A 27,439-nucleotide genomic window follows, 5' to 3' on the forward strand; every position below is an offset into this window, starting at 1 on the left:
CTGCAGATAGCACTGAACCATATATTTACCATGGTTTTTTTTTTTTTTTTTGCCTATACACATCTACCTAAGGTAAAGTGTAATTTATAAATTAGGCACAGTAAGAGATTAACAACAATAATTAATAATAAAATAGAACAATTCTAACAATATACTGTAATAAAAGTTTGTAACTGTGGACTCACTCTCTCAAAATATCTTATTGCACAAATTTAATGCCTTTTCCATCTGAACTAAGCACTTACCATGCATCCTGACCACAACTTTTGCAATTTGAGGTCCAAGAGCAAAACTAACATGAACTTCTTCTTCCTTCTTCATGACTTCATGGATAGAATATTCATTCTTCTCATAAATTTTAGCAACCACAGCATGTGATTTATTTTTCTTTCCTTATTAAGTCTAGAATTTTCACCTTTTCACTTAAAAGGAAGCTCTTTATGGCTTCTCTATGGCAAACCCAAATTGCTAGCATCACTACTCTTGCACTTTGGGGCCATTATTAAGTAAAATAAGGGTTACTTAAACACAAGCACTGCAATACTGTGACAGTCGATCTGATAACCAAGGTGGCTACTAAATGACAAATGGGAAGAATATGATGGACAAAGAGATGATTCACATCCTGGGCAGGACAGAGTAGGGCAGCATGAGATTTTATCATGATACTCAGAACGGTGTGCAATTTAAAACTTATAAAGTTTTTATTTCTGAAATTTTCCATTTAACATTTTTGGACCTCAGCTTACTGCAAGTAACTGAAATGGTGGAAAGTGAAACTGCAGATAAGGGAGGATTACTGTATATGGGCATGCTCTCTGACATGCACTGTTCACCAACAGAACAATGGTTAAGTAAATGATGGTACATCAATTCTCACAACTATTAAAAAAAATGCTAGATTCTTTATGCATGTACCCCAAAACCGTTCATAATAAACTAAACAAATAAAAACAGTTGTAGTTTAATATATATACAATATGCTAGCATTCATGTGAAATGTAACAAAAAGCTAATGAGTTAATTATCTAATATGAATATTATACACACACTGTAATGATAACCAAACTGTTAATAGGCATTTATCTCTAAGATAGCACAGAAGATTGAGGTTCTGGGAAAAGTTGAAGAGGGCACTCTACTGCTATAGAATCTGAATATTTTAAAACCAAGATTATATGTTAGTTTTTCAATTAAAATGTCCCATGCACACTTTTATGAGAGCAGAGACATCAAGTGATCTGCCAACAGAAAAACAGTAAATTCTACACTGTTAGTTGATCTTAAGAACATACAAGATTGTTATGTATTACAGAATATAATATTCTTAATTATAATCTTCAGTCTTTAATAGAGGTTAAGTTTTAAAGAAGGGTGGAAGTAAAATTATCTTATCAAAAAAAGGTAAAATAAAATAACTTTACTGCTAGAATTATTTAGAACATCAAGCATACTTACTCTTATACCTTTGAAAGATACGGGTTAATTGAAGTTATTCTGAAGTTAATTCTCCCATTTTCACAAAATAGCAAACCTACTAAAAAAATTAACTGTTCTGTTGACTGATATTATAACAGAGGCTACTCCTTAGAAATAACGTTTATTTACTTAATGAAATAAAAGCTGTACTTACAGCAAGGAGAAGACTGAACTGGTCCAAGTTGTGGAAAGGTCATAAGAATAGAAACCGCTGGTAGATCATTTTGCTTTGCATGTTCAGTAGTTTGGTCAGCCCAAACCACCACTTTCTTCCTCTCTACCAAATGTTCAATTTCTTTGAAGTCAGACTCAAAAGTAGCATTTAACAGGCCAGATTCTTTTAATGCACAATACTGTTTTCTTAGGGTTGGAAGTAAAGCATTCAATACTCTGCATACAGAAGGTGACAAGAAAAGAGAGATAAATACTAAATCTTAAATACATTATTATGGTTCTATGTAACATCCAAAGCAATAGCAGATGATTAAAATGGTTCCCTGTACATATTTTCCTTTAGAATATTTCAATCAAATGCCTCAAATATTCTTAATACATTAAGTATAGATTGGAAAGAATGTTGGATGGGAATTACAAGCACCAGTCTGTAGTCTCAGCGAGTCTTCACTTGCTTCTATATGACCTTGGATAAGGCACTACCTGAGGTTTCTCCTCTATAATGTGGGGTACAACTGGACAGCCACTACTTTCAATAGGAGATTGTTTTCAGAACTATGCAAAGTATAATGTGATTTACAAATCAAAAATAGTGTTGTTATTGTTATTAAATACTATGAGATTGAAATGAAATATTAATACACTGTCAAACGATGACGCTCAACTTAGGTATATAAGATTTAAAAAATAACAAATGAACAAAAGTCAGCTTTCCTTGAAGTTAGCTCTTCATGAGCTAAAGCAATAGCTTTCAAAGCCATTCAAAGGAAAAACTGTGGAAAAGTATGGTGGGTACAGGAAAAGAAAATGATGGGGCATTGGATTCTTGGCTCTGATTCAAAATCTCGCCTATTGCTTTCAATCAGAGCAGTACTAAATGCATCTTTTTATGTATTAGACCTCCATGAAGAGTGTTCACTGAAGAAATGCCAGAACTAAAAAGTTATAAGTGGTTCCTAACTTTTATATCAACGAAGACATCAAACAACATGAATAATCTTGAAATGACTTAGTCCTGGTGTTCTAGCTGACTCATAACATCCAGAAGAATAGAACCATCTGAAGTAGGAATAGGGCAGTGGGAAAAGAATAGGCACTAATTTTAACACTTAAGGAAATAACTGCTTTATTATCTAAGAATCTTAAATATTTAGATAGCAGTACAAATAAATAGTCTGTGACATTTTTCTTTTTAGTGATAGTGGGGAGTACGCCATTTAAGCCAAGTAGGTAACAACTGTAGGGAAAAGTCATTAATCAGAAAGTCAATAAAAACAATTATTTACAACTGCTTTCCTTTTGGAAAGTCTAGAATTTTGATTCACCCTGCTAGGCACAGGGCGCCTATTCAACCAGCTCCCAATAAAAATCCAGGACACTAAGTGTCAGCCTAAGGAGATTCCAAAGTAGACATCATTTCACATGGGTCATTACAACTTTTTTCTGGAGAACTTAAGCATAACTGTGTGGGTCCACTGGATGAGGACACTTGAAAGCTTACAACTAACTGGTTTCCTTTGTTCTTTGCCCCATTCACCTTTGCCTTTTGCTGATTTTGTTTTGTATGCTTTTACTCTAATAAATCATAACTATGAAGTCAACTATACGAAGGGTTCCGTGAGTCAACCTAGTAAATTATCAAACATGGAGGTGGTCTCAGGGACCCAGGACATACGTTATTTATGTATTTATGTGTGCATGTATGTATGTTTGTATGTGTTTATGCATTCATTCATTTATTTTTAAGTTTTTGGACTCGATATTGGTATATATTGCAAAATGATCATCACAATAAGTCTAGTTAACATCTGTCACAGAATTCTTTTTTCTTCTGATGAGAACTTTTAAGATCTACTTTCTTGGCAACTTTCAAATATGCAGTACAGTATTATTAACCATAGTTGCCATGCTGTACATTACACCTACATGATTTACTTAATAACTGGAAGTTTGTACTTTGTGACTCCCTTGACCAATTCCCCATCCCTGCCCCCAACACCCCACCACGAACCTGTATAATCTGTTCTCTGTATCTATAAACTTGGGTTTTGTTTTTGTTTTTTGTAGCAATGAACACAGGTGGGCTTTATTTTTTGTGTTAGTGTTTTCATTTTCTTTGGATAAATACCCAGAAGTGGAACTGCTGTATTATATGACAGTTATTTTTACCTGCCTATGTTTTCTACTCAGGGTTTTATGGTTTCAGATCTTACATACAAATTTTTAATCCATTTTGAGTTAATACAATTTTGTGTATGGTGTAAGATATTCTTTGGCTTGTTGCTTTGCACTTTTCCCAGCACCATTTATTGAAGAGACTATCCATTCCCTATTGTATATTCTTGGTACCTTTGATGTAAATTAATTGACCATATATGCATGGGATTATTTCTGGGCTCTCTATTCTGTTCCATTGATATATGTGTCTGTTTTTGTGCCAGTACTATACTGTTTTGATTACTATTGCTTTGTAGTATAGTTTTAAATTGGGAGTGTGGTCCCTCACACTTTGTCTTTCTCAAGAATGCTTTGGTTATTTGGAGTCTTTTGTGGTTTCACACAAATTTTAGAATTGTTTGTTCTAGTTCTGTGAAAAATGCCATTGAGTATTGATAGGGATTGTTCTAAATCTGTAGATTGCTTTGGGTAGTATGGACATTGTAACAATACTAATTCTTCCAATCCATAAGCATGGAATATATTTCCATTTATTTGTGTCTTCTTCAATTTCTTTCATGAATGTCTTATAGTTTTCAGTGTACAGGTCTTTCCCCTCTTTGGTTAAATTTATTCCTAGGTATTTTATTCTTTTTGGTGCAATTGTAAATGGAATTGTTTTCTCAATTTCCTTTTTGATAGTTATTAGTGTAGAGAAACACAACAGATTTCTGTATATTGATTTTTGTATCCTGCAACTTTACTGAATTTGTTTATTCTAATAGTTTTTTGGTTGTGTCTTCAGAGTTTTCTGTATATAATATCATGTCATTGGCAAAAGTGACAGTTTTACTCCTTCCTTTTGAATTTAGATGCCTTTTATTTCTTTTTCTTGTCTGACTGTTGTGGCTGGGACTTCTAATACTATGTTGTTGTTTTTTTAAGTTAATTTTTATTGGGGTATAGTTGATTTACAATGTTGTGTTAGTTTCTGCTGTACAGCAAAGTGAATGAGTTATACATATACATATATCCACTCTTTTTTAGATTCTTTTCCCATATAAGTCATTACAGGGTACTGAGTAGAGTTCCCTGTGATATACAGTAGGTTCTTATTAGTTATCTATTTTATATATAGTAGTGTGTACATGTTGAATAAAAGTGGCAAGAGTGGGCATCTTTGTCTTCTTCCTGATCTTAGAGGAAAAGCTTTTCAGCTTTTCACCACTGAGTATGATGTTAGCTGTTGGCATGTCATATATGGTCTTTATTATGTTGAGGTATGTTCCCTCTATAATCACTTTGTTGCAAATTTAATCACAAATGGATATTAAATTTTGTCACATGCTTTTTCTGCATCTATTGAGATGATCACATGATGCCTTATCCTTCATTTTGTTATCACACTGATTGATTTGAAGATGCTGAACCATCCTTGCATCTCTGGAATAAACCCCACTTAATTGTGGTGTATGATCCTTTTAAAGTATTGTATTGGTCAATTTGGTTTGCTAATATTTTGTTGAGGATTTTTGCATCTATGTTCATCAGGGATATTGGCCTGAAATTTTCTTCTCTTGTTCTACCCTTGTCTGGCTTTGGTGTCAGGGTAATGCTAGCCTATAAATGAGTTTGGAAGTGTTCCCTCCTCTTCTGTTTTTTAATTGGAAGAGTTTGAGAAGAACTGGTATTAACTTTTCTTTGAATGTTTGATAGAATTAACCAGTAAAGCCATCTGGTCCTGAACTTTTGCTTGTAGGAAGGTTTTTAAGTACTAATTTAATCTCCTTACTAGTAATTGGTCTGTTCAGATTTCTTATTTCTTCATGATTCAGTCTTGGTAGGTTGTATATTTCTAGCAATTTATCCATTTCTAGGTTGTCCAATTTGTTGCTATATAATTGTAGTAGTCTCTAAGGATCCTTTGTATTTGTGTAGTATCAGTTGTAACATCTCCACTTTCACTTCTGATTTTATTTATCTGAGCCTTCTCTCTTTTTTTCTCCATGAGTCTAGATAAAGGTTTGTCAATTTTATCTTTTCAAAGAAGTAGCTCTTGGTTTCATTGATCTTTTCTATTGTATTTTAGTCTCTATTTCACTTATTTCTGCTCCAGTCTGTGCTATTTCCTTCCTACTACTAACTTTGGGCTTTATTCTTGTTTTTCTGTTTGTCTATTTTTTGATTTCTTCTTTGATGAACTGGTTGTTCAGTAGCATGTTGTTTAATCAGTTATTTATAAATTTTCCAGTTTTCTTTTTGGAATCATTTCTAGTTTTATACCACTGTGGTCAGAAAATATGCTTAATATGATTTCAGTCTTCTTAGATCTGTTAAGACTTATTCTGTGGCCTAAGATATGATCTATCCTGGAGAATGTCACATGTGCAGTTAAGAAGAATGTATATTCAGTGGCTTTTGTATGGAATGTTCTGTATATATCTGTAAAGTTTGTCTAGTGTAACATGTTGTTTAAGGAAGATGTTTCCTTATTGATTTTCTGTCTGGATGACCCATCCATTGATGTGAGTGTGGTATTAAAGTCCCTTATTCTTACTGTATTGCTGTCTATTTCTCATTATGTCTGTTAATATTTGCTTTATATATTTAGGTTCTCCTATGTCGGGTGCATAAATATTTACAAATGTTATATCCTCTTGTTGGATTGACCTCCTTTATCATTATGTAATGCCGATCTTTGTCTCTTATTACAGTCTTTGTTTTAAAACCTATTTTGTCTGATATAAGTATAGCTACCCCAGCTTTCTTTTGGTTTCCATTTGCATGGGATACCTTTTCCCATCCCTTAACTTTCAGTCTGTGAATTGTCTTTATGTCTGAAATGAGTCTCTTGTAGGCAGCATATAGATGGGGCTTGTTTTTATATCCATTCAGCCACTCTGTCTTTCGATTGGAGCATTTAGTACATTTACATGTAAAGTAATTATTAACAGGTATGTACTCACTGCCATTTTATTAATTCTTTTTTGGCTGTTTGGTAGTTCCTCTGTTCCTTTCTTCTCTTGTTCTCTTCCTTTTTGGTTTGATGACTGTCTTTAGTGGCATGCTTAATTCCTTTCTTATTATCTTTTGTGTATCTACTATAGGTTTTTGCTTGGAAGTTTCCATGAGGCTTACATATAACAACATATTTATAACAGTCTATTTAAAGCTGGTAGCCACTTAAGTTCGAATGCATTCTGAAGGTCTACGTTTTCATCCCCCACCATATTTTATGTTTTTGACGTTATATTTTATATTTATATTTTATATCCCTATATTTATATTTTATATCTTTTTATCTTGTGTATTCCTTAAGGAGTTATTGTAGTTAGTTATTTTTACTACTTTTTTCTTTTAACCTTCATACTAGCTTTATACGTGACTTTAGCTCTTGCTTGTCTGGAAAACTCTTTTATTTCTTCTTCAATTCTGAATGATAACTTTGCTAGGTAGTCTTCTTGGTTGAAAATTTTTTTCCTTTAAGCACTCTGAATATATACTAAATCTTTTTGTTTGTTTGTTTCCACTCTATAAGCTCAGGCTAAGACAGTTCATCACATCCATTATTTTTTGTTATTTAATCCTTTTAAAATTGTTATAAGGAAAGTATGATAATTTAACATATAAGAAAACTAAGGGTTAGTGAGGTAAAATAATTTATGCAATGTTATAGTGCTCATATAAACTAGAATTCAAGACCGACTCTAAAACTCATACTCTTTCTACTATATTGTATTGCCTCTGTAATGCTTTGGTTCACCAATTTTCAAAGTTAGAAATCTTTTTGCCCATTTTGAGGCAAAAATGTATCTTAAATATATTAATCTATTTGTATGGTATATCAAATACAGTATGGTCAAAATAAATTAATGTTTCTTTGATAACTTTAACTCTTGCAGGTGGTGTGAGTACAAGTAAATGAATGTTCAATGTCTGCTCTAGGTATAAATATAGAAAGTATGGGGAGAACAGGGTGAGCTTCTATCCACAGGATAATATTTCCCTAAAGTTTTTCCTTCCCTTTTTCTTCTTCTTTTAAAAAATAACTATGCTAATATAATTTCCTTTAAATCAAAAGTATGGAAAATTAATTACCAGTTATTTGAGAACACTAGAATAACTCCAGTAGAATTTTAGATTGGCAGAAAGCCCTTAGAGAAATAAATTTCTCATTTTTACAGAGCATGAAAGTGACACCTAAGGAGTTGACTGACATATCCAAGGTAATAAAAATAAAGATCAAGTTATACTTTTTTACTATTACGTTTCAAAAATTAAAAGGTGTTACTACTGAGTTAGTAGAGAGAGCATGAAAGAGCTACTATAGCATCACTTAAAACTTGGGACATGATGTTAAAAAATATACACTTTTAATAACTTCATTTTAATGACAGCAAAAAATCATTCTGGAATTATGAATGCTTAAAAACTGTCTACTTAAAAATTCAGTTGGTATTAATAGTAGTAGTTTCTAGGAGGGGACAAGGATGGCTAGAGGACAGGTAGAAGACAGACTCTTTTTCACTGTAGAGGCATCTTTGAAATTTTGTATTACATGACATATTACATAAAAATAATAAATTAAAAAATGTTTTCAAAACTATAAAGCACTATAAAAAATTAGTTAGAGGAGAAGAACAACATCCTTTATACTTTCTCAGTGTTTTCTAACTCTGTATGATTTCTGATGCTGGCAGACCCTTAAAAAAAAATATGTACCTTGTATTGGATAAAATTAAATTTTGTGGCAATGGAAAACTAAACTTCTATGCTACAGGTTCCTTAGGTCTATAGTATTAAAACTTTTAGAACAGGTAAATCCATGTACTTACGCCTCCGTCTGCCTGTGTTGCTGTTCTTGAAGACAAGCTAGATCCATCATATGTTTAATTTGTGCTTTCAAATCTTTGTTCTGGAGGTGCAAATCGTGGCAATGAAGTTCTTTATTGAGTTCCTGGGGAAAACAATACAAACTATAACTCAGATTCATTTAAAAATGTTAAAATTAAATCAATTTTAATAAAACTTATTTTATATTGGTGTCAATAGTTTTAATTCTTAAAAATATGAAGTGGTATGTTTAGGAACAATTTGAAAAACAAGTGTTCTGGTACAGGTGGTCTATGACTTACAAGTTTCAAATTTCCTCAGAAACTGAACATCAGGAACTCAGAATAAATTTTACTATAGTGACAGTTTCTTGGTCTATCCAACTTGTTCATAATACTTTGAAAGTACATGAATATGGCCCGTTTTTGCTTAAATGTCACTTCTTCAGGGAGGCTTTCCCTAAGCTTTACATTTAAAGATGGACATTCTCCACCCCTGATAGTTTCTGCCATAGCACTAGTAACAATTCCATTTATTTATTTGTTCATAGATTCTCCATATTAGAATGTAAGGTACACCACCAGGACAGGGGCTATGTCAATACAATAAAAGTTTCATACAATAAAAATCTCTTGGGGAATTCCGTGGCAGTCCAGTGGTTAGGGCTCCATGCTTCCACAGCAGGGGGCATAGGTTTGATCCCTGGTTGGGGAGTTAAGATCCCGCATGCCGTGAGGTGTGGCCAAAAAAAAAAAAAAAAAATTCTTACCTTCACCCAGTCTTGGTATAAGCTTCATTCTAGGCCAAAAGTGTAAAAAAGTTTTTGTAGGCTCCCTTATGTGCATATGCCCAAATGTTCTCTAATCTACCACCTAAAATTACTTATCTTTTCTCAAATCTACTAAACCTTAAGTATGGAAAACGTCAGCTAAGTGGATACACTAAAGTATGAATGGTAATAATCCAGTAGCATTCTCAGAATCTTAAATTGGAAAAATTTTAGTTAATAAAATAAAACGGAGTGAAATATTTTGGACATTGGAAGGGGCTGAGACAAAAATCCTATAAGCAGGGGAGCTGTGCCTAGAAACTTCCTACAGATAATTCCCATAATCCATTTTAGGTTTTCAATACTCCTTCCCAACCTGAAGTTGGCCACTGATTCTCTGTAAGCTTAAAGTTACTTTTTTCTTTTTCTTTTTTGTAATACTTCCTAAGCCAGTGGTGGGCACGATGACAGGGAAACAATGTAATTCTATGTGTCTGAGATATAGTAAAGTTGGGGGTTGTTTATTCACATGATTCATAATTATATTTCAAGAAATACAGCAAGTATTTTAGAGCAAACTCTCTTTAGGGAGTCAGGATGATACGGTTAGAGCACCGGCCTATGAATCAGGTGATTTTAGAGATGGCTCAACTATGACACAAATGCTACCTGGAGCCCAAAATATGGTCTTTATGGAGATCAGTTTACTTGACTAAAATTTAAGAGCTTGCCTAGATGATCTCTTTAGTCTTTTCCAGTCAAAAAATTCAACGACCCTAACAGTATGAACATGTTTGTCAAATATTCCACCTTTTCTCTTAAAAAAAAAAACAAAACCCTTCTTTATTTACTCCCTCTGTTAATCTTATTGTTTTATCTTCTTGCACCACTCTTAAAGAGACAAGCCTTGATTGTATAATTATTTTAGTCAATAATAGTTCTTGGCTAGTTTGTTTTTGAAAAACCAAGTTTACAATTTGAATCTTTTTCTTGTTTTGATACACTAATGACTGAATCGGATTGGAAGCTCATAGCCTATAATGAGAGCTACGGGGAGGTTAGTAATAGCTGAAATAAGAATATAATGAGAGGTAATATATAAAACGTGAAAGGTCTTCAGGTGCCATGCCAGACCTGGGAAATCATAATAGAGTTTACATTAGGGAGAAAGTACTGAAGAGTGACATGATCAGAGTTACCTTTTAGAAAGCTCATTTTGCTTGCAGTAGAGAGAATGAATTGCAGTAGAATATGAATGGAAGCATAAAGGTCAAATGTAGCAGTCCAATAATGGGGGCTGGGAGTCTGAATTAGGGTAGTGGCACGGCAGATACAGAGAAGTGGATAAATTTGAGAGGTTAAGAGGTAGATAATGCAGGAGGATATAGCAAAAAGGGCAGCAATTTGAAAGTCGCAGTACTGGATCTCTGTCCAGAGTTGTACAACTGTGGATAAATTTTTTCACAAAGTTATGTCTCAGTTTGTTTACGTAAGAAATAATGGCTTATACGTAGATAACTGTTTCAGCTGTGAAAATATCCACAGCAAAAAAAAATGAGGGTGGGATTAGGGTGATGGGAATGGAAACAGTTTTAATTTTAATTTTTTCAAATTATTCATAATAAAATGCATTAAAAAACAAGAATTTAAAAATCAATTCCAGATTCATATTCAGGTGTGAAAAGTCCTGCTTAAAAGAGTTATAGAAGACAGATTATTAGAAAGATTAGATTTGACCATGGTGAAAAAATTTAAATTTATTGAAAATAACCTGAACAATATTAACTTTATAAATGCTACTAAGTAGCCAAAAAAAAAAAAAAAATAGCAATAATAACACTACTAAAAAGAATACTGTACCATTTTAAAAATTGGGAGCTTCAGATAAATATGGGAAAACAAAGGCAAACTAGTAAATATCTACAATTGATTTTTTTGCTTCTTTTAATATTAAAAAGTTCTTAAGCACTCCTCTAGTTGGAGTTGGGCTATATTTCAGACTGTTGATTACACAAATGTACTAGATTATAAGTATAATGTAAATTAAGCAAGGCTATTGAGAGATGAAAATAACATTTTAAAATGTATATCTATATATATTAATTCTTTTTATGAATATAATGCCACTTGAACTGTACACCTAAAACTGGTAAATTTTATGTTATATTTTACCATATGCCAAAAATATTTTTTAGACCTTTCATGAGAAAGTTTTTGCTGACTAGAATGGCTAAATATTCTATTAGAACATCATGGCCGTAAGTAATAGTAAAGAAAACTAACCAAAATACTTGTTATTTTATGTCATTTTGACAATGATCGTCTTGAGAATAAGACTGCTTTAGATATACATAGTCTCTAACAAATAAGTGAAACATGACAAATATAAGTGAAACAAACCAAAAACTACTATAAACATCCAACATCTGCTACCTTTTCAAGAGCAACAGCTCTTGTGCACCGAGTGAAAAACACTCGTTTGGCCAGGCTATCAGCTGTTTTCTCTGAAAACATACCCAGACCGTGGCTTGGGGACCCTGACAGGTACTCTGATGGAGGCTGCTGCATTCTATGATGAGCCTCTACAGCTTTAGATTCTCAGATCAAGCACGGAATTTCAGATGTTACCGTTTGAAAGTCTACTTAATCCCTATTATAGTTTACTGATTAATCATTTTTTTTTTGCTTATTCCTTTTAAGTCATGTAAATATGTCCATTATGTAATCTTAAGAGGAATATGGCATTTTAAAATAAGTGTGCTTTAGTTTTCTTCTAGAGCAGATATTCTTAATATTGTATTAATGGAAAAAATGACCAAAAAAAAAAAAAAGTAAAATTGTATGAATGTGATCCCCCCTCAATCGTCCATCTAGGAGAAGATCTATATATAGCTCTTTAATCAGATTCTCAAAGGCATCTATGACCCAAAAAGGTCAGAAACACTGTTCTGGAGGAAAAATAGCAAACGTATTTTATAATACAGCTAATGCTGCTGTGTTCCTTTTGTGCACACCTTTCTTTGGCTATTGATGTCTATGATGTTGTGGCTTAGAATATTAAACTATTATTTATCAACCACTCATTATGTATTAAGTGGTGCTAGGCCTTTGCATACAGCATTTTATTTAAGTTCATAATGCCTTAAATATATTTTAAAGATGAGAAGTTAAGACAGTGAAGTTAAACAACTTGCCCAAAGTTATATGGTTAGTGTTAGAGTTAGTATTCAACACAACTATCAAATAATGGAATTACCAACCATTTCAACTCCAGCGTCTATCCTCTTTCCAATGTTTACATTCTCGCTATAGGGAATATTCTAAAGTGCTTTGTCAGTTAAGTTAAGTTATAAAATCTCATTAAAGTATGCTTTGTACTACATTTAATTCCCAATCTACTGAACTAACTGGCTGGCATACTTTCATCAAGATATTGTGAAGACTTCTAGGATTGCTGAGTGTCGATTAAACTGTTGGTTGGCCCTCAATGAATTTCCACACTAAAGAACTATTCAGTCTCTATTTATCTTTGGCTGTCTTCTTAGGAAACAAGGTATCTGCTGCTCACTGCTCCAATTTTACTACCTTGAACTGTCATCATTCACTGCTCCTGCTAGTCTCCTCTCCCTTCAGTCTGAGCTTCAGCGTTAAAAGGATGGACATTTATATCAATTTCCCTAGTCATGATGCATTGGCTAATATCTTTAAATTATAACAAAAAATTGATATCTTTGACTATTAACAATCACTAGCTGCATTCATTTGTACTGAATATTATATACTCCATTTCACCTGTATTTATTTTCAGTTTAATGCTTTTCTAGAAATTTTAAGATTTCAGAGCTGATACATAATATAGACTTTCAGAAGAGCGTCATCAAATTAAAGACTTAGATACTCTTCCTTTAAAAAAAGAGTATAAAAAAGTTGTTCTTTTAAAGTATTAGGTATTTAGAAATCAAAATTAGTTACTTTGTAGCAGTTTGTTTGCTAGCCGCTTATTCCATATTAATTTTCCCCTTCTTTCTTATTAAGAGAACTCTAATTTTGTTCAGGATGATAATATGTCCAGCAAAACACTCACCCTTCCAGATTCCCCTGTATCTAGGGATAGCCACGTGACAATTCTAGTCAATTCAGATATGTCTGTTAGGTATTTCTGGAAAAGTTTTTGCTTTCCCAATACAGATATCTCTCTTCCCTTTCTTTCATTCCTCTTCTTCTGGCCTAAGTGTGAACTCAAGACTAAAGATGGAATAGTGTTATCACAACTATGAAAAGAAAAGTATAATGATGACACTGAAGACATTTGGGAGGTACTGTATTAGGAATGAACTGCATACTTCTGTAGCTTACTATTGTTAAGGGAGAAAACTATCTGTAACATTGTAGCTGAACACAATTATGATCTGATTCAGCCATTAACCATCATTACCCATCGCTACTCTTTATAAATATAAACTTTTGCCATTCTAGGTGGAATATCTTCAGTTTAGTACATAAACATAAATGCATACAGCTTTCAAATTGGCTTTCTTTAGCTATAATACAAATAATGCTGACCACATTTAAAACTATTTTTGCACAAAATATCAAGTATTAAAACAAACTTAAATTACCTACATGATGAAACTTCAAGTACAGTCTGAAATAGAATTACTTCATTCTAACTTAAGAGCTCCTCATAAAAGGATGCAATCACTCAAGAATAACATTTAAAAGTAACTTTACTCTTCTGAAAGTACAAGAAAGGCAAATCTAGTAGGTAATCAGGGAGGCAGAAGGTATATTCAGTTAAAAACAGTAAAATGAGTCAAATCTCTGGGAGATGGACCAAAAGTTGTCTTATGAAAGATATTTACTCAACAACAAAGACAATGGGTTTAAGGAGCTCAGTTCTTAGAAAATAAATCTGAATACACAAACACATATGTACCTTTGGAATATGACCATTTTGACCTAAGAGTCCCATTTCAGTTTCCACACGATGGAGCCAATTAGTATTCTCATCAAATTGCTTCAGTTCCTCTTCCCTTTTCTTCTCCAGGTAGCAGCGGCGAGTTTTCAACATTGCGAGTCTATGATCTCTTTTGCAAGTGGCCTGAAAAATAATGCCTTTAATAGTCAATCTTTTATGATATGTGATGTATGTGATATTAGTACAGTAGTATATTTCCTTTTAAGTGTGCTATTGTTGTCTATTAAATTAGGCTATACTTTTGTACTTAAAGCTATTTCCCCTTTGAAATCTCACAATACTACTGCTTGCAGGAAAACAGGAAATTGAGTTGTGAGTCATTTTTATAAAATTACATGTTGAGAGTTTATGACTTTAAGAAATACAATGGCCAAATTGAAGACTATCACTTTTTTTTTTTTTTTTGCCAAAATACATTCCTTTAAATGTTGCATTTGAAAAGTTCATGTGAGGTCTGATAAATCCCATGATTTCCTTACTCAAAACAAAGCAGATACATGTCCTGCTCTTGTCTTTCCTTCAGTTTGAAAGATGCGAAGAAGTATTCTATTGTTGTGGTTTTGTCTACAAGGCCTTTAGATTGGCTGTTGCCAATGAAAGAAAATAGAGCTTATATCCAGGTGTCATAAACATCTGATCTCGCCTGATGGTTGGTTCAGGACACATAATGGATAGTCCAAATATTTTTGGTGTTTTACCTACACATGAATTGAGATCAAAACTGGCCTTCTGGTTTTTTACTCCAAGGGTCTTGCACACTATCATGGGCACTGTGGGCCAGAACAGCTTGACCTCTTTGGACTATTTGCCAAAAGACACTAAACTCAATAATCAACAGATATGATAGCTGGACCTGAGACAACAGATCCCCAAAGATTAGAACAAGCACTTGCAGCTGGTTTTGGAAGTCGGGATGAACACATCCTATGAAAAAAAATGAAAAATGAAAAAAAAAAAGAAAAAAATGAAAAAAGGAGCAGGAACTACATTTGAACTTGTTTAAAGACCTACTCTCTTTAGGAGATTACGTTCTACTTCCTTATTATCTTTTATAAAAGGTAAGTTGACATTTTGAGGAAAAGCCAGCCATTAAAGAAATTTGCAAAAATAGGTAATAATGTCACTCTTCTCACTACCTCTTTTTGTTTTAGAAAATAATTAGTTATTTTTCATTAAAGTGTTATGTTGTCACGCAATGGGTAATCGATTGTTCTTAAGTTAGCTAATACAGAATGTATTTTTGTAAATTTCAGTTTAAATTTCTAATAGAATATTGGTAGATGAAATCTGCATAAACAAAAGCTCTTTGGGGTCCTAAATATTTTATTTTAAAGCAGAAAGGGGTCCTGAAACCTGAAAAGTTTAGAGCCACTGGTATCCAACAGAAGGTAGTATATGTGGCTTCTTGACTTTCTTCTGCTATTCAGCAGGTGTGAAAACTTAGGCAAGTCAATCTCAGTGGCTCTTCAGTCACCTCATCTGAAAAATGAACATAAAAATATTGTACCTGCCTGAAGGAAGGCAGTTAGATCAAACCACCTTTATTTTCCTTTAATGTTTACAAATGTTGTAGGTACTTTTAGAAACCAGGGCAGGACATGATCTGCGGGTCTGATGGCAGTCAATATTTAATACCAAAAGATCCCGACTAAAAATCCCAGAGGGTACGTTTTTTTGAGTTTGTACTTCTAATGTTCATCAAATGTATACTCTATGATGGTTCTCCATGGGGACATTTTCCATCAGGGTAATTCTTATTGAATTACTGTTCTGAAATAAATACCAAGTAAGTGTTTGGAAATAAATTCTAAAATATGTATGTTAAACCCTGACATTAAAGTAAATTGTTTCCCATTAAAGTTTCAAAAAAGCTTTACATATTTTATTAACAAAATCTCCAGAATACCACAGAAGGTCTTGAGCGAGAATAAGCATGAAATTCTAAAATGTAGGTATTACTATTGCTTTGTGCAAAAGAACTGACCGTTAACACGGTAAACTGATTATTTCACTGAAAATAATTTGTGTATTATCTTTATATGGCTATAAAATTACCCCAGAACTTCACTTTAATACTACTCTCAGAGTCCATACTCAAGAACCATTTATAGCTTAATCAGTGAGATTCTTTCAGCAATTATGAGAGTAAACCTCTTTGGAGAGGGTCCAAGACAGATATAAAATTCCGTGACCTAGCAAGCAGTTTAGTAAAACTATAGTTTGACACTTCTGTGAGAACAAACTCAGCCTCTAGATGTCTTTCTATGTTTTTCAATAGTTTACAACCAATAAACTTAAGAGGCTTTATTCTCATTGCTTAGGTAAGTCTCATTAGCTATTAGACTTAGCTATTCTTAGTCTCATAAGAATAACTATAAAAATTGGAACATGGATTGAAATGACCAAAAGTGAGATATCAGAAAAGGCAAGTGGGTTGAAAAAAGCAGAATAAAGATGAAACAGAAAAAAATTAAAGAAACCAGCCAAAGCCATTTCCTTACTCTATGTCTTAATGTTTCTAAGCATGCACATTCACAATTCAATGGGGTAAGTAAAACAGGGTAAAATAACCATGATTTAAATTAGCTTGGGATTAAATAGACCAAACTTACTAATTGTACTAATATTCTAATGTTCAAAAAATGGCAATCTGATTCTAAGCTCTGATAATACACTACTCATTTGCTTCAAAGATTGCCTTTTGACTACACAAATAGACCATATAATTCTTGGCAACCAAAGCTTCCACAATTTGGCCTTTTATTCTATCCGGAATTGACTAATTCCCAATATGGCAAAATATGTCTTATATCATGTGCCATTTCCAATCTATTTATAGTGGTTAACTCTGGCAACTTCAGATTCAGAGAAAAAGAGTGCTGTAATCAATCAACGATATCTGCTACGGGTAAAGCAGTGGGAATTGGCAGGAAGTGTTGAGTATAGTTATGTACTTCCACATACACTGACCTACAAATATGCTGTGCTCTGGTCAAACTGGTGTCCTCATTTGAATACACTATTCCTTTTATTCTTTTCCCACTAATATTCTCATGCAATGCCCAGTATAAATCTCATCTCTCCACTAGGAAGCCTTTCTCCACCACAACAACTGGAAGCCACTGTTTTCTCCTTTGAATGGCTATAGCACTTAAAGTACTTATAGTATAGCAGAATGATTAAAAGTGCAGACTGAGGCCAGACATCCAGAGTTTAATATTGGTTCAACCACATTAATTAGGTGTATAACTCTAGACAGCTTACTTGAATTCTCAGTATCTCTGTTGCTCACAAATGGTGATAATACAGGATCTACCTCATAGGCTTGTTATAAATACTAAATGAATTAACCCATGCAAAGGACTTTGAAAAGTGTCTGGCACATAGTTAATGCTCAATAATATTAGCTGTTTTTATTATTGCACTACTCCTTACATCACAATCATATAGTGCTGTGTCATTTTTATATCATTTTATTGCTCCAACTAGCTTATAAATTACTGAAGTACATATACTGTCTTATACTTTTTTTTTAACCTGTATTGTGTCTAGCACAGTGCTCTGCATATAAACAAAAGTGTTCAAAGCAAGCTGTTGTTAAAAGTTGAGATATTAAGTCAGTATCAGTTTTCCATGACTGAATTCTTGCCTTTTTTCAAGAAATAAATCAGATAATTGCACTTTCAGATAATTGATATTTATTTAATGGATACCTACACAAAACTGAGAATTATTATCCCCACTGAAAATAACTCTATAATAAGTGCAATTGAGATAATACATACAACTTTTAGAATAGGTAAATATAGCAGTATTTCAGAATTCCATTTAACAAACATATGAAAGGATTTCACAACAACAAACTGATATATTAATTCTATGAGATATTCTGTTATTTGGAAGTCATGAAGGTCATCAAAAATACTGGCAACAATTTTGCAGTTCAAGAAAGTTAAAGTACAACTACAGCAACAAATTTCAAATAAAGATATAAATTCTATTTTTCTTCTGCCTTAAAAGGATGTGAGGAATATTTTAAATGCATTTGATAAACAAAATTAAAAAGAAATTTTCAGTATTCAATACATTATTAACTATAGGCCCTATGCTATACAGTAGTAGATCTCTAGGGTTTATTTGTCTTGCATAACTAAAACTTTGTATTCTTTGACTCATACTTCCTGGTTTCGCCTTCCCCACAGCCTCTGACAACCACCATCTGATTCTACTTCTGAGTTTGATGATTTTAGATTTTTCATATAAATGGTATCATGTAAAATTTGTCCCTCTGTGTCTGGCTTACTTCACTTAGCATGTCCTCCAGGTTCATCTATGTTGTTGCAATTGGTAGAATTTTCTTCTTTTTTAAAAGCTGAATGATAGTCTATTGTTGTATACTTAAAAATGGCTAAGAGGGTAGGTCTTACATTAAGTGTTGTTATTAATATAATACTACTAATAATAAAGAGGGTGGGAGGAAACTTTAGGAGGTAAGGTACAGGTTTATAGCATAGATGATGGTGATGGTTTCACTAGTGTATATTTATCGCCAAACCCGTCAAGTTGTCTACATTAAATATTTATGGGTTTCTTCATACATCAATCATATATCTCAATAAAGTGGTTTAAAACAAAAATAGTTTCAATAAGGCATAATAAATGCATATTCAGAAAATAAATTACTAATTTTGATAATATAGCTTAATAGCTACTTATAAATTCATAGCCATGATATATTTATTAATACTTTATGATTAATTTCTTAGCATATCACATCTTTCCCATTTCATAGGCTGATAAAAACCTAAAATGTTAGTTTTTTAAAGCACTATACTACTAAGTATAAAATAGTACTTAAAAATGCAATTAACCTTATCATCAATGAACACCAAACTGGGGGAAATCCAGTATTTTCAAAATGTTTATTTTTCTGATCTTTGGTGCTCTGGAGTTGCACACCTCCAAGTATACATTCTTTTATCCTGCTTAGAACTCATGTTTCTTGCATTTACATCTTATTCACATCTTAATAGTCCTAGAAAATTCTGAGCCTTAGACTTTGCACATTATCCTTTGTTCTTTTGAACTAATGTATCTCCTTCAGAATATCTATTAGATGAATGCATGACTTTCTAGTCTGTCTTTCACATAGCAACATCCTGTTCACATCTGCTATCTTTTTATCCTGTATTTGGTGTGATTTCCTCAGATCTCCCAGTTCTTTAATTCTCTCTTTAGCTATATCTAACATGCATAAAAGGACAGGGATAAGAACTCAGCCTCTGGAATCAGCTGGCTTGAGTTCAAATCATAGCTCTGACTCTATGAGCTGGGTAATCTTTGGCAGAATGACTTCTCTGTACCCTGGTTTCCTCATCTTAATTACAAGGATAATAATATCACATAGCCCACAGGATTTTCTGAGAATTAAATGAGTTAATGTATGTGAAGTATTTAAAACATTGTCTAGTATTGTACCCATAAACTGAAATTTTAAGTTTCAGTAAATAAATCTTTACTTTCTGGAAGTGTCATTTGTTTTCTTCTCATATATGTATGTTCTTTTTTTCTTTGATTCCTTTATTGTTAAGTCCTTCTTTGATGACTTTATTCATTTTTATAGGTTTTATCAGATTGCTATAGTATCTGACGTTTTGGGGATTCTGTCATATTTGCTAAGTCTGCTGACTTGCTTGTGGAGGATTGTATCATGGGTTTTGTAATTTTGGACAGTGAGCTCTCAGTGGTTTGAACTGAGGATCTGTTTCACTAGGCTGATTCTGCATTGCTTCCGCTCAGTTTCCTATAGATTATCACTGTTCTGATACCATTTTCTGTGCTGATGTCTCACTTTAGGGATTTGCTAAATAAAACACATGGATTATAAAAGTATAATCTATAATGAAAATCTATAGTGAAAAGTATATCTATAATGACAGTCTTCAAATGAGACTTTTTTTTTCTTATCCTAGGCTTGGTTCCTTGTTTTCCTGTGCTAGTTGGTAAAATGTCTTCTCCTGCTGTACTTCCAATATGAAGAGTGAAGGTCTCTGAGATTCCTGGCTTTATGTGGGGACTGCCATTTCTAACTCCCTGTCTCCCTTGGGCCCCTTACCTAAGTAGTGTCGTACATCAAAGCAGGGTAGTGAAAGTGGTCTGTGTGTGTGAAGGGGAAGGGCAGTGCACTACTACATTAAATAATAAAACTGATTAAAAGTTGATCTGGTTTTTTTTTTAGCACTGATGCAGTGGAAACTGTAACAATGTCAGTGACAAAATATTCTTCCCTGGGGAGGAAAAAAACCTCCCATTGGTCTAAGTTGTAAACTATTGCCTGCATCTGGGGCGGACTGTTCTCACTGCCCCACCTTGGTACCCAACTCTCCCTGAGTGTGTTAACTACCTGTTAAGCATTCCATCATCCTCACAGAAGCAACAGTTATAACTGAGATTTTAGGGGTTTTGATTCCTTTTCGTTTCTCACACCTAGGAATTTAATTTTTTTTTCTTGTAGACTTAACTATACATTTAAAACAATGTTTTCTACATTTCCTCCAGCATTTCTAGGTATTTGTAGAGAATGGGTGATTAAGCAACATCGCCTATCAAATTTCTAGAATTATAAGTCCCCATGTTTTTACATTCTCTACAATTTAATGATAAAGTTGTTAAATACCTTTTCTACTTTGTCTTCAGAACACATCATTTCTATTTGCTTATGGCACTGTTGTTGATAGAATGATTTAAGTTCATTTTCTTTAAGTAACATTTCTAACTTCAGATATTCTTGCCTGATTTCTTCTCGATTCTGGAACAAGCAGTTCAGAATTTCTTGAAATCTACCAAAAATAAAACACATAGACTCTCAGTATTTTGTGATAGATAATGCAGAGTTTACTTAAAGAAATGCATGGGAAACCATAAACAAGACGAAAAGACAATCCTCAGAATGGGAGAAAGTAGTTGCAAAAGAAGCAACTGACAAAGGATTAATCTCCAAAATACACAAGCAGTTCATGCAGCTCAGTTATCAAAAAAAGAAACAACCCAATCCAAAAATGGGCAGAAGACCTAAATAGACATTTCTCCAAAGAAGATATACAGATTGCCAACAAACACATGAAAGGATGCTTAACATCACTAATCATTAGAGAAATGCAAATCAAAACTACAATGAGGTATCACCTCACACAGGTCAGAATGGCCATCATCAAAAAGTCTGCAAACAATAAATGCTGGAGAGGGTGGGGAGAAAAGGGAACCCTCTTGCACTGTTGGTGGGAATGTAAATTGATACAGCCACTATGGAGAACAGTATGGAGGTTCCTTAAAAAACTAAAAATAGAACTACCATAGGACCCAGCAATCCCACTACTGGGCATATACCCTGAGAAAACCATAATTCAAAAAGTTATGTACCACAATGTTCACTGAAGCACTATTTACAACAGCCAGGACATGGAAGCAACCTAAGTGTCCATCGACAGATGAATGGATAAAGAAGATGTGGCACATATATACAATGGAATATTACTCAGCCATAAAAAGAAACTAAACTGAGTTATTTGTAGTGAGGTGGATGGACCTAGAGTCTGTCATACAGAGTGAAGTAAGTCAGAAAGAGAAAAACAAATACCGTATGCTAACACATATATATGGAATCTAAGAAAAAAAAACCCCACAAAAAACGATCATGAAGAACTTAGGGGCAAGACGAGAATAAAGACACAGACCTACTAGAGAATGGACTTGAGGATACGGGGAGGGGGAAGGGTAAGCTGTGACAAAGTGAGAGAGTGGCATGGACATATATACACTACCAAACGTAAAATAGATAGCTAGTGGGAAGCAGTCGCATAGCACAGGGAGATCAGCTCGATGCTCTGTGACGACCTAGAGGAGTGGGATAGGGAGGGTGGGAGGCAGGCGCAAGAGGGAGGGGATATGGGGATATATGTATACATATATTCACTTTGTTATACAGCAGAAACTAACACAACATTGTAAAGCAATTATACTCCAATAAAGATGTTAAAAAAAAAAAAAAGAAATGCGTGAACAAGAGAATATACACCACATTCATAGAATTAGATTCAATGATAAACAGTAAATAGGTTTGAGTGACTGTTTCCTATCAAATAACAAAAATGTTTGGAACGGGTTCTGAACTTTATTTTTACAGCACTGGGTTTCTCTCTCTCTCCTCCAAAGATCATGTTATTAAAAGATATAGGTATTTTAAGGCCTATGGTATTAGTCATACACTGTATTTTGTCTGCATAATCCAGTAGCTTACCAAAAATAAAATATTTTGTATGTAAGAAAAGGATGATAATGTGGACCTGTACTCTCCCAATTCATAAGGCCTCAGAAGCAACACAGTATTATGTGTTCTTTTGGTGTTGGCTCTCTGTGAAGAAATAAGCAGTGGGTGGCATAATCATATGGTGCCTCTATGGCGCCCTAGGGAAAGTGAGATAGCCAGATTTTAGCTTTAGAACTTGTTACAGTGAAAACACACCATATGGTTAGGTACCCCCTACAGCCTGGCTAAGAGTCAGCTGACAATGCCAGGACCCAAAACATCCAAGTTTACAATGTGGTAAATCTAGGAAAAGCCCCTCCACTGTGCTTCCTCCAAAGGGCAATATAGATATAGGGAATCAAAGTTGGGGAGTATGACTCACATCTCCTGCAAATGCATAAAGACCTCAAGCTGAATCACTTCTATGAAAGCCCTAAAAGGAGCCTGCAATCCTGCATTCTCCAGGGTCAGCAGAATATTGGTCACAGATCAGGTCTGAGCTACAGTAACAGTATAAACAATCACACATAGGCAAACAATTTTTCCCTCAAAGAAAACTTAACTTGAAGCTTTTAAAATAAAATGGTAACAAAGTATATGCACTTAAAAATAAAGTTTCTTTGGCCAGAATTTTAGATATATTTGTAAGGATCTGTGGTAAAAGCACTGACAATTTATGTCAGTAGTTCTTAATGAAACTATTGAGAATGAATATAAACCACAATACATCGACTTGACTGCAGTTTTGTCAAACTGATAAATATTTCATAGGAAGTATGTATGGACATTGCAATTTCATTGTATTATATTACAACAAGGCTAAGGCCAGTAAATGATTTGATAAGTTATCTTTAGGTTACACCCAAAGATAATTTCTTAATTTTTCTGGAACACTTCACCCAAGGACATAGTTAAATATTTGTCAATTTCAAACTGTTATGGTCCAGATTTATTTTAGTTGGTGGTGTATAGTTTAGGATGGAAGGAAGGGAATTAGTATCAAAGGTTTCTAGAGAGCTCTTTTTTAAAAAAAAGCTGTCATTTTTAAAACAGAGAGCCCCAAGGGATTGACTAATAATAACTATTTTCTAGTCATTTAAAACATTCAAATAGCTAGAAAACAAAAATCTTTGCCAATAATTTTAGGTGACATATGATAAACTCTAGACAATTTTCTTGGTATAGTCACAAGTGAAGTTTTATAATTACTCTGTATAAAGAACAACTGTACTTTCTTCTTTTGATTTTTTGAATATTATCTTTCCAAATAGCTTTAATAGAGAGCAAATACTGTATATTCTTCCCTTTATCTGTTTAAACTTCATAAAAATGTTATTTTTTAAAGACACTGAAAATTCATGGCATTAAAAAAATTCTATGTGAAGTATGAGCAATATGATAAAAGGCATTCCATATATTTATTTAAAGAGACAGATACTTTTGTGAGAAAATGCAAAGGCTATGGGGTATATAATTTTATTATTACCTGCCTTATAAACACAAGTAAATTATTTAACCTGTTGAGTGAACTAAAACTCAAAGTTTTTATTGTTGGTTAAGTCAGGTTGAAATGCGAAAAATATCCAAATAAGTGTTTATTTCATAGCTCAGGCCATCTCCTTCTTGAATCATTTTACCAGAAAGAAAGAGTCAATGACTTAAAGCCACATCAACTCCAGAAAAGTCTAGCAATTTGTAAGGTTTTAATTGGTAACTACATCTGGTTAAGCACCGCTGAGCAATTTTATGCAAGCAACGACTCCAAATTTGAGCAGTTGGTGACTGCTTTAATTTTCAAGAAACGTGCATCAACGACAAGATATCTGGTTGCATGAGGACCAATCCCACATTTGACTAACAAAATATAATAACACAACTAATAATATACCAGAGTTAAAAGCTTTCATTGTTAAGATTAAAGGAATATGAGGAATCATTTTGCTTAAGTTATTTTTTAAAAGACACTGTAAAATTAGTAGAATATAACAAAAAGCATCGTAAGACTATTAAATATAACTTTATCTTGGGTTGTTAGGGGGATTAATAGAAAATAATTTAAATACTTTAGGAAATCTCTGGTATAAACAGAGCTATTGTACTATAACAATACATAGGTCTACTTTATGCTATATGAAAAATGGACTCATTGTCATTGATAGAAATAACTGTTTAATTACTTCTTATGGTATTTGTAAAATAGCATAGCATGGGAGCAAAGGATTAATACTTGAAAGAGATGATATATATTTCTTGCCCTTATCTGTAAGTTAGAAAACAATACCCCACTTCAAATTTCAGAGTTGTTGTAGTGATAAGATGAAATTAATGTGGGCCTAAAAATCATCAAAATCTACAAAGCCAGCTACAAACATAAAGTGTTATTTTATTAGAAGAAGTTATCTTAGCATCTGGGGTCAACTGAGGCAGAAAAAACGATTTTTTCAAATCAAGGATATTTTATATAAACGTCAATACACAAATCCAATTTTTAAAAAGTGTTGTACTTGAAACTAGGTTGAAAATCACTGCCAACTAGTCTTCCTTATGTACCCTAAGACATCTTCTACAAACTCAAGAGTTCCAAAACAGTATGAATAATCAGTGGCTTAAGATGTGGTTAGTTTCTCATACTAATGATAATAGAAAATTAGCTTTGGAGAATAATTACTCAATTTTAATAAGAGGTGAACAGATTCCTTTCCTACAGGGCCTCTCAGAGCTTTTAATATGCTGATGTACTTTGGGAATCTCTTAGTTTCCTTAAGTAAGGAATAATTTTCAAACTTGCTTGATCCAAGAATTCCTTACTGTCTTCTTAGAACTACTCAAGATTTACAGCTTTTGAACTATTGTCCCATCAGGACAACTTGGAAATTGTCTTAATTGCTTAGGAAAAAAGTACTTGCAAGTACTGTATTACAGCTTTCTTTTTTTAAAATTTACCTGCTAAAAGCTTAGAGGGAACAGATCATATTTATGTGTCAATTTATATCACTGAGAGATGTCCCTTCAAATAATTAACAGCTTAAACTCAATTAAGTGGATTATTAGCGTTATATAAAGTCAGGAAAGGGTAGGTACGATTTACATGAACCATGTAAATAATGATAACGCCAGATGAGATTGCTTGAATGTTTGTGTCCCCCCAAATTTCTATGTTGAAACCTAACACCCAAGCTGATGGTATTGGGAAGCGGAGCCTTTGGGAGGTGATCAGGTCATGAGGGTGGAGACCCTATGGATGGGATTAGTGTCCTTATAAAAGAGCCTCCAGAGAGATCTCCCTCTCTTTTGGCAATGTGAGGATGCAAGGAGAAGTCTACAATGTAGAAGAAGGTCCTCAACCAACCATGCTGGCACTCTCATCTAGGACTTTCATCTTCCAGAACTATAAGAAATAACTTTTTGATTGTTTGTTTATACGCTACCCAGTCTGTGGTACTTCGTTATAGCAGCCAGAAGGGAGTAAGACACCACAGAAGAAAAATATGGAAACTACTAAAAACCAATTTCATAAGTGGCATAATTGGCTTTACTTTCTCCATCTTATACCTAAGACCTGGTTCTCATTATTTGTATAATCACAATTAACATTACCTGACCTCCAACGTGTGCAATATAAGACCAATTCAGTGACTTCCTGAATTCAGTTGAGAATATATAAAGAGATACAACAAATGATGGTGATAACAAAATATCTGACTAAATTTTAAACTTTAAATAGCTGACTAAATTTCACAAAATCCTCAAACTGAGATCTTAATGTCAATTTTACCTTTCAATTTCTTTTTCCTGAGGGTTTGAAATCATTACTTTGTTATTTTCATCAGTAAAGGCTTTCTGTTCTTCATAGGCCTTTAGTTTTTCTTTTAACATTAAAATCTAGTAGAGAGAAACAGTAGTTAAAATACAAAACAAATTATTTGTCTCCATTATACATGGCCACAGAAAAATTTCAGCTGTGAAAAATAACTGAACAATCAAGATTTCAATTATAATAGAAAAGCAAATCAAAGTTTTAGACAGTAAAGATTGCAGAATCCCATAAATGAGGAATTGAGGGAGATTAGCAACAATGTAAAGAGGAGACATACCTCTTCCTTCTGTTCATTACAGATCTTTACATACTGAGTTATATGATTGTCGAGGTTAAGAACATTGCTCTTCAACTGTTAAAAAACAGAAATTATGATTGCGTATATATAGAGATAAAAATCACAGTTATATACATGAACAAAATTGCATTATAGCCTCATTAATTCAGTTCCATGAATCCAGAATTTGCGACAATTATGATCATTTGACAATCATAATCAATTATGTTCATGTTTAAAAATCTATGACAAGAGGATATGTTGAGCACATTAATACTGAATTTATAAAAGAAAGTCCCTTACTATCTGAGAAAAGGTACTTTAAAGAACTTGCAAAACAGTCATTCACATAAAAATTGCCCACTTTCTTTTTCTGGTCCTTTGACTTTTAAGATAAAAAGAGATAATTTAAATTTCCACCCATTTGTAAGTTCAAGTAGTTTTTAATGAGTTCTTAATATATTTTATCCTTTTTATAAAAGTATGAGCCCCTTGGCAGCTATGGAATAGTGGAAAGAACATTAAACATGTAATCCAAATACTTGATTTTGAGGCCCTGCCCACTTTTCACTTAACTTAAAACTCTGACCATGTGATTCCTCAACTGTAAAGTAGAGCTAAAAATGTCTTCCTCAATGAGTTGGTATAAG

General features: G+C 33.3%; 1 protein-coding gene across 1 annotated transcript in view; it reads right to left on the reverse strand.

Moving 5' to 3' along the window:
* Window positions 1–27,439, reverse strand: part of KIF18A (kinesin family member 18A) — a 78,698-nt gene that overhangs the window by 31,740 nt on the left and 19,519 nt on the right. Inside the window, exons 8-13 of the mRNA XM_036861545.1 lie at window positions 26,790–26,864; window positions 26,471–26,577; window positions 21,067–21,229; window positions 14,349–14,513; window positions 8,646–8,767; window positions 1,634–1,869 (exon numbers count right to left, since the gene is read on the reverse strand). Of these exons, the coding sequence (XP_036717440.1) occupies window positions 1,634–1,869; window positions 8,646–8,767; window positions 14,349–14,513; window positions 21,067–21,229; window positions 26,471–26,577; window positions 26,790–26,864 (868 nt within the window). The remainder of the gene's footprint in view (window positions 1–1,633; window positions 1,870–8,645; window positions 8,768–14,348; window positions 14,514–21,066; window positions 21,230–26,470; window positions 26,578–26,789; window positions 26,865–27,439) is intronic.

This window comes from Balaenoptera musculus, chromosome 8 (assembly GCF_009873245.2).
Source record: "Balaenoptera musculus isolate JJ_BM4_2016_0621 chromosome 8, mBalMus1.pri.v3, whole genome shotgun sequence".
NCBI classification, from domain to species: domain Eukaryota; kingdom Metazoa; phylum Chordata; class Mammalia; order Artiodactyla; family Balaenopteridae; genus Balaenoptera; species Balaenoptera musculus.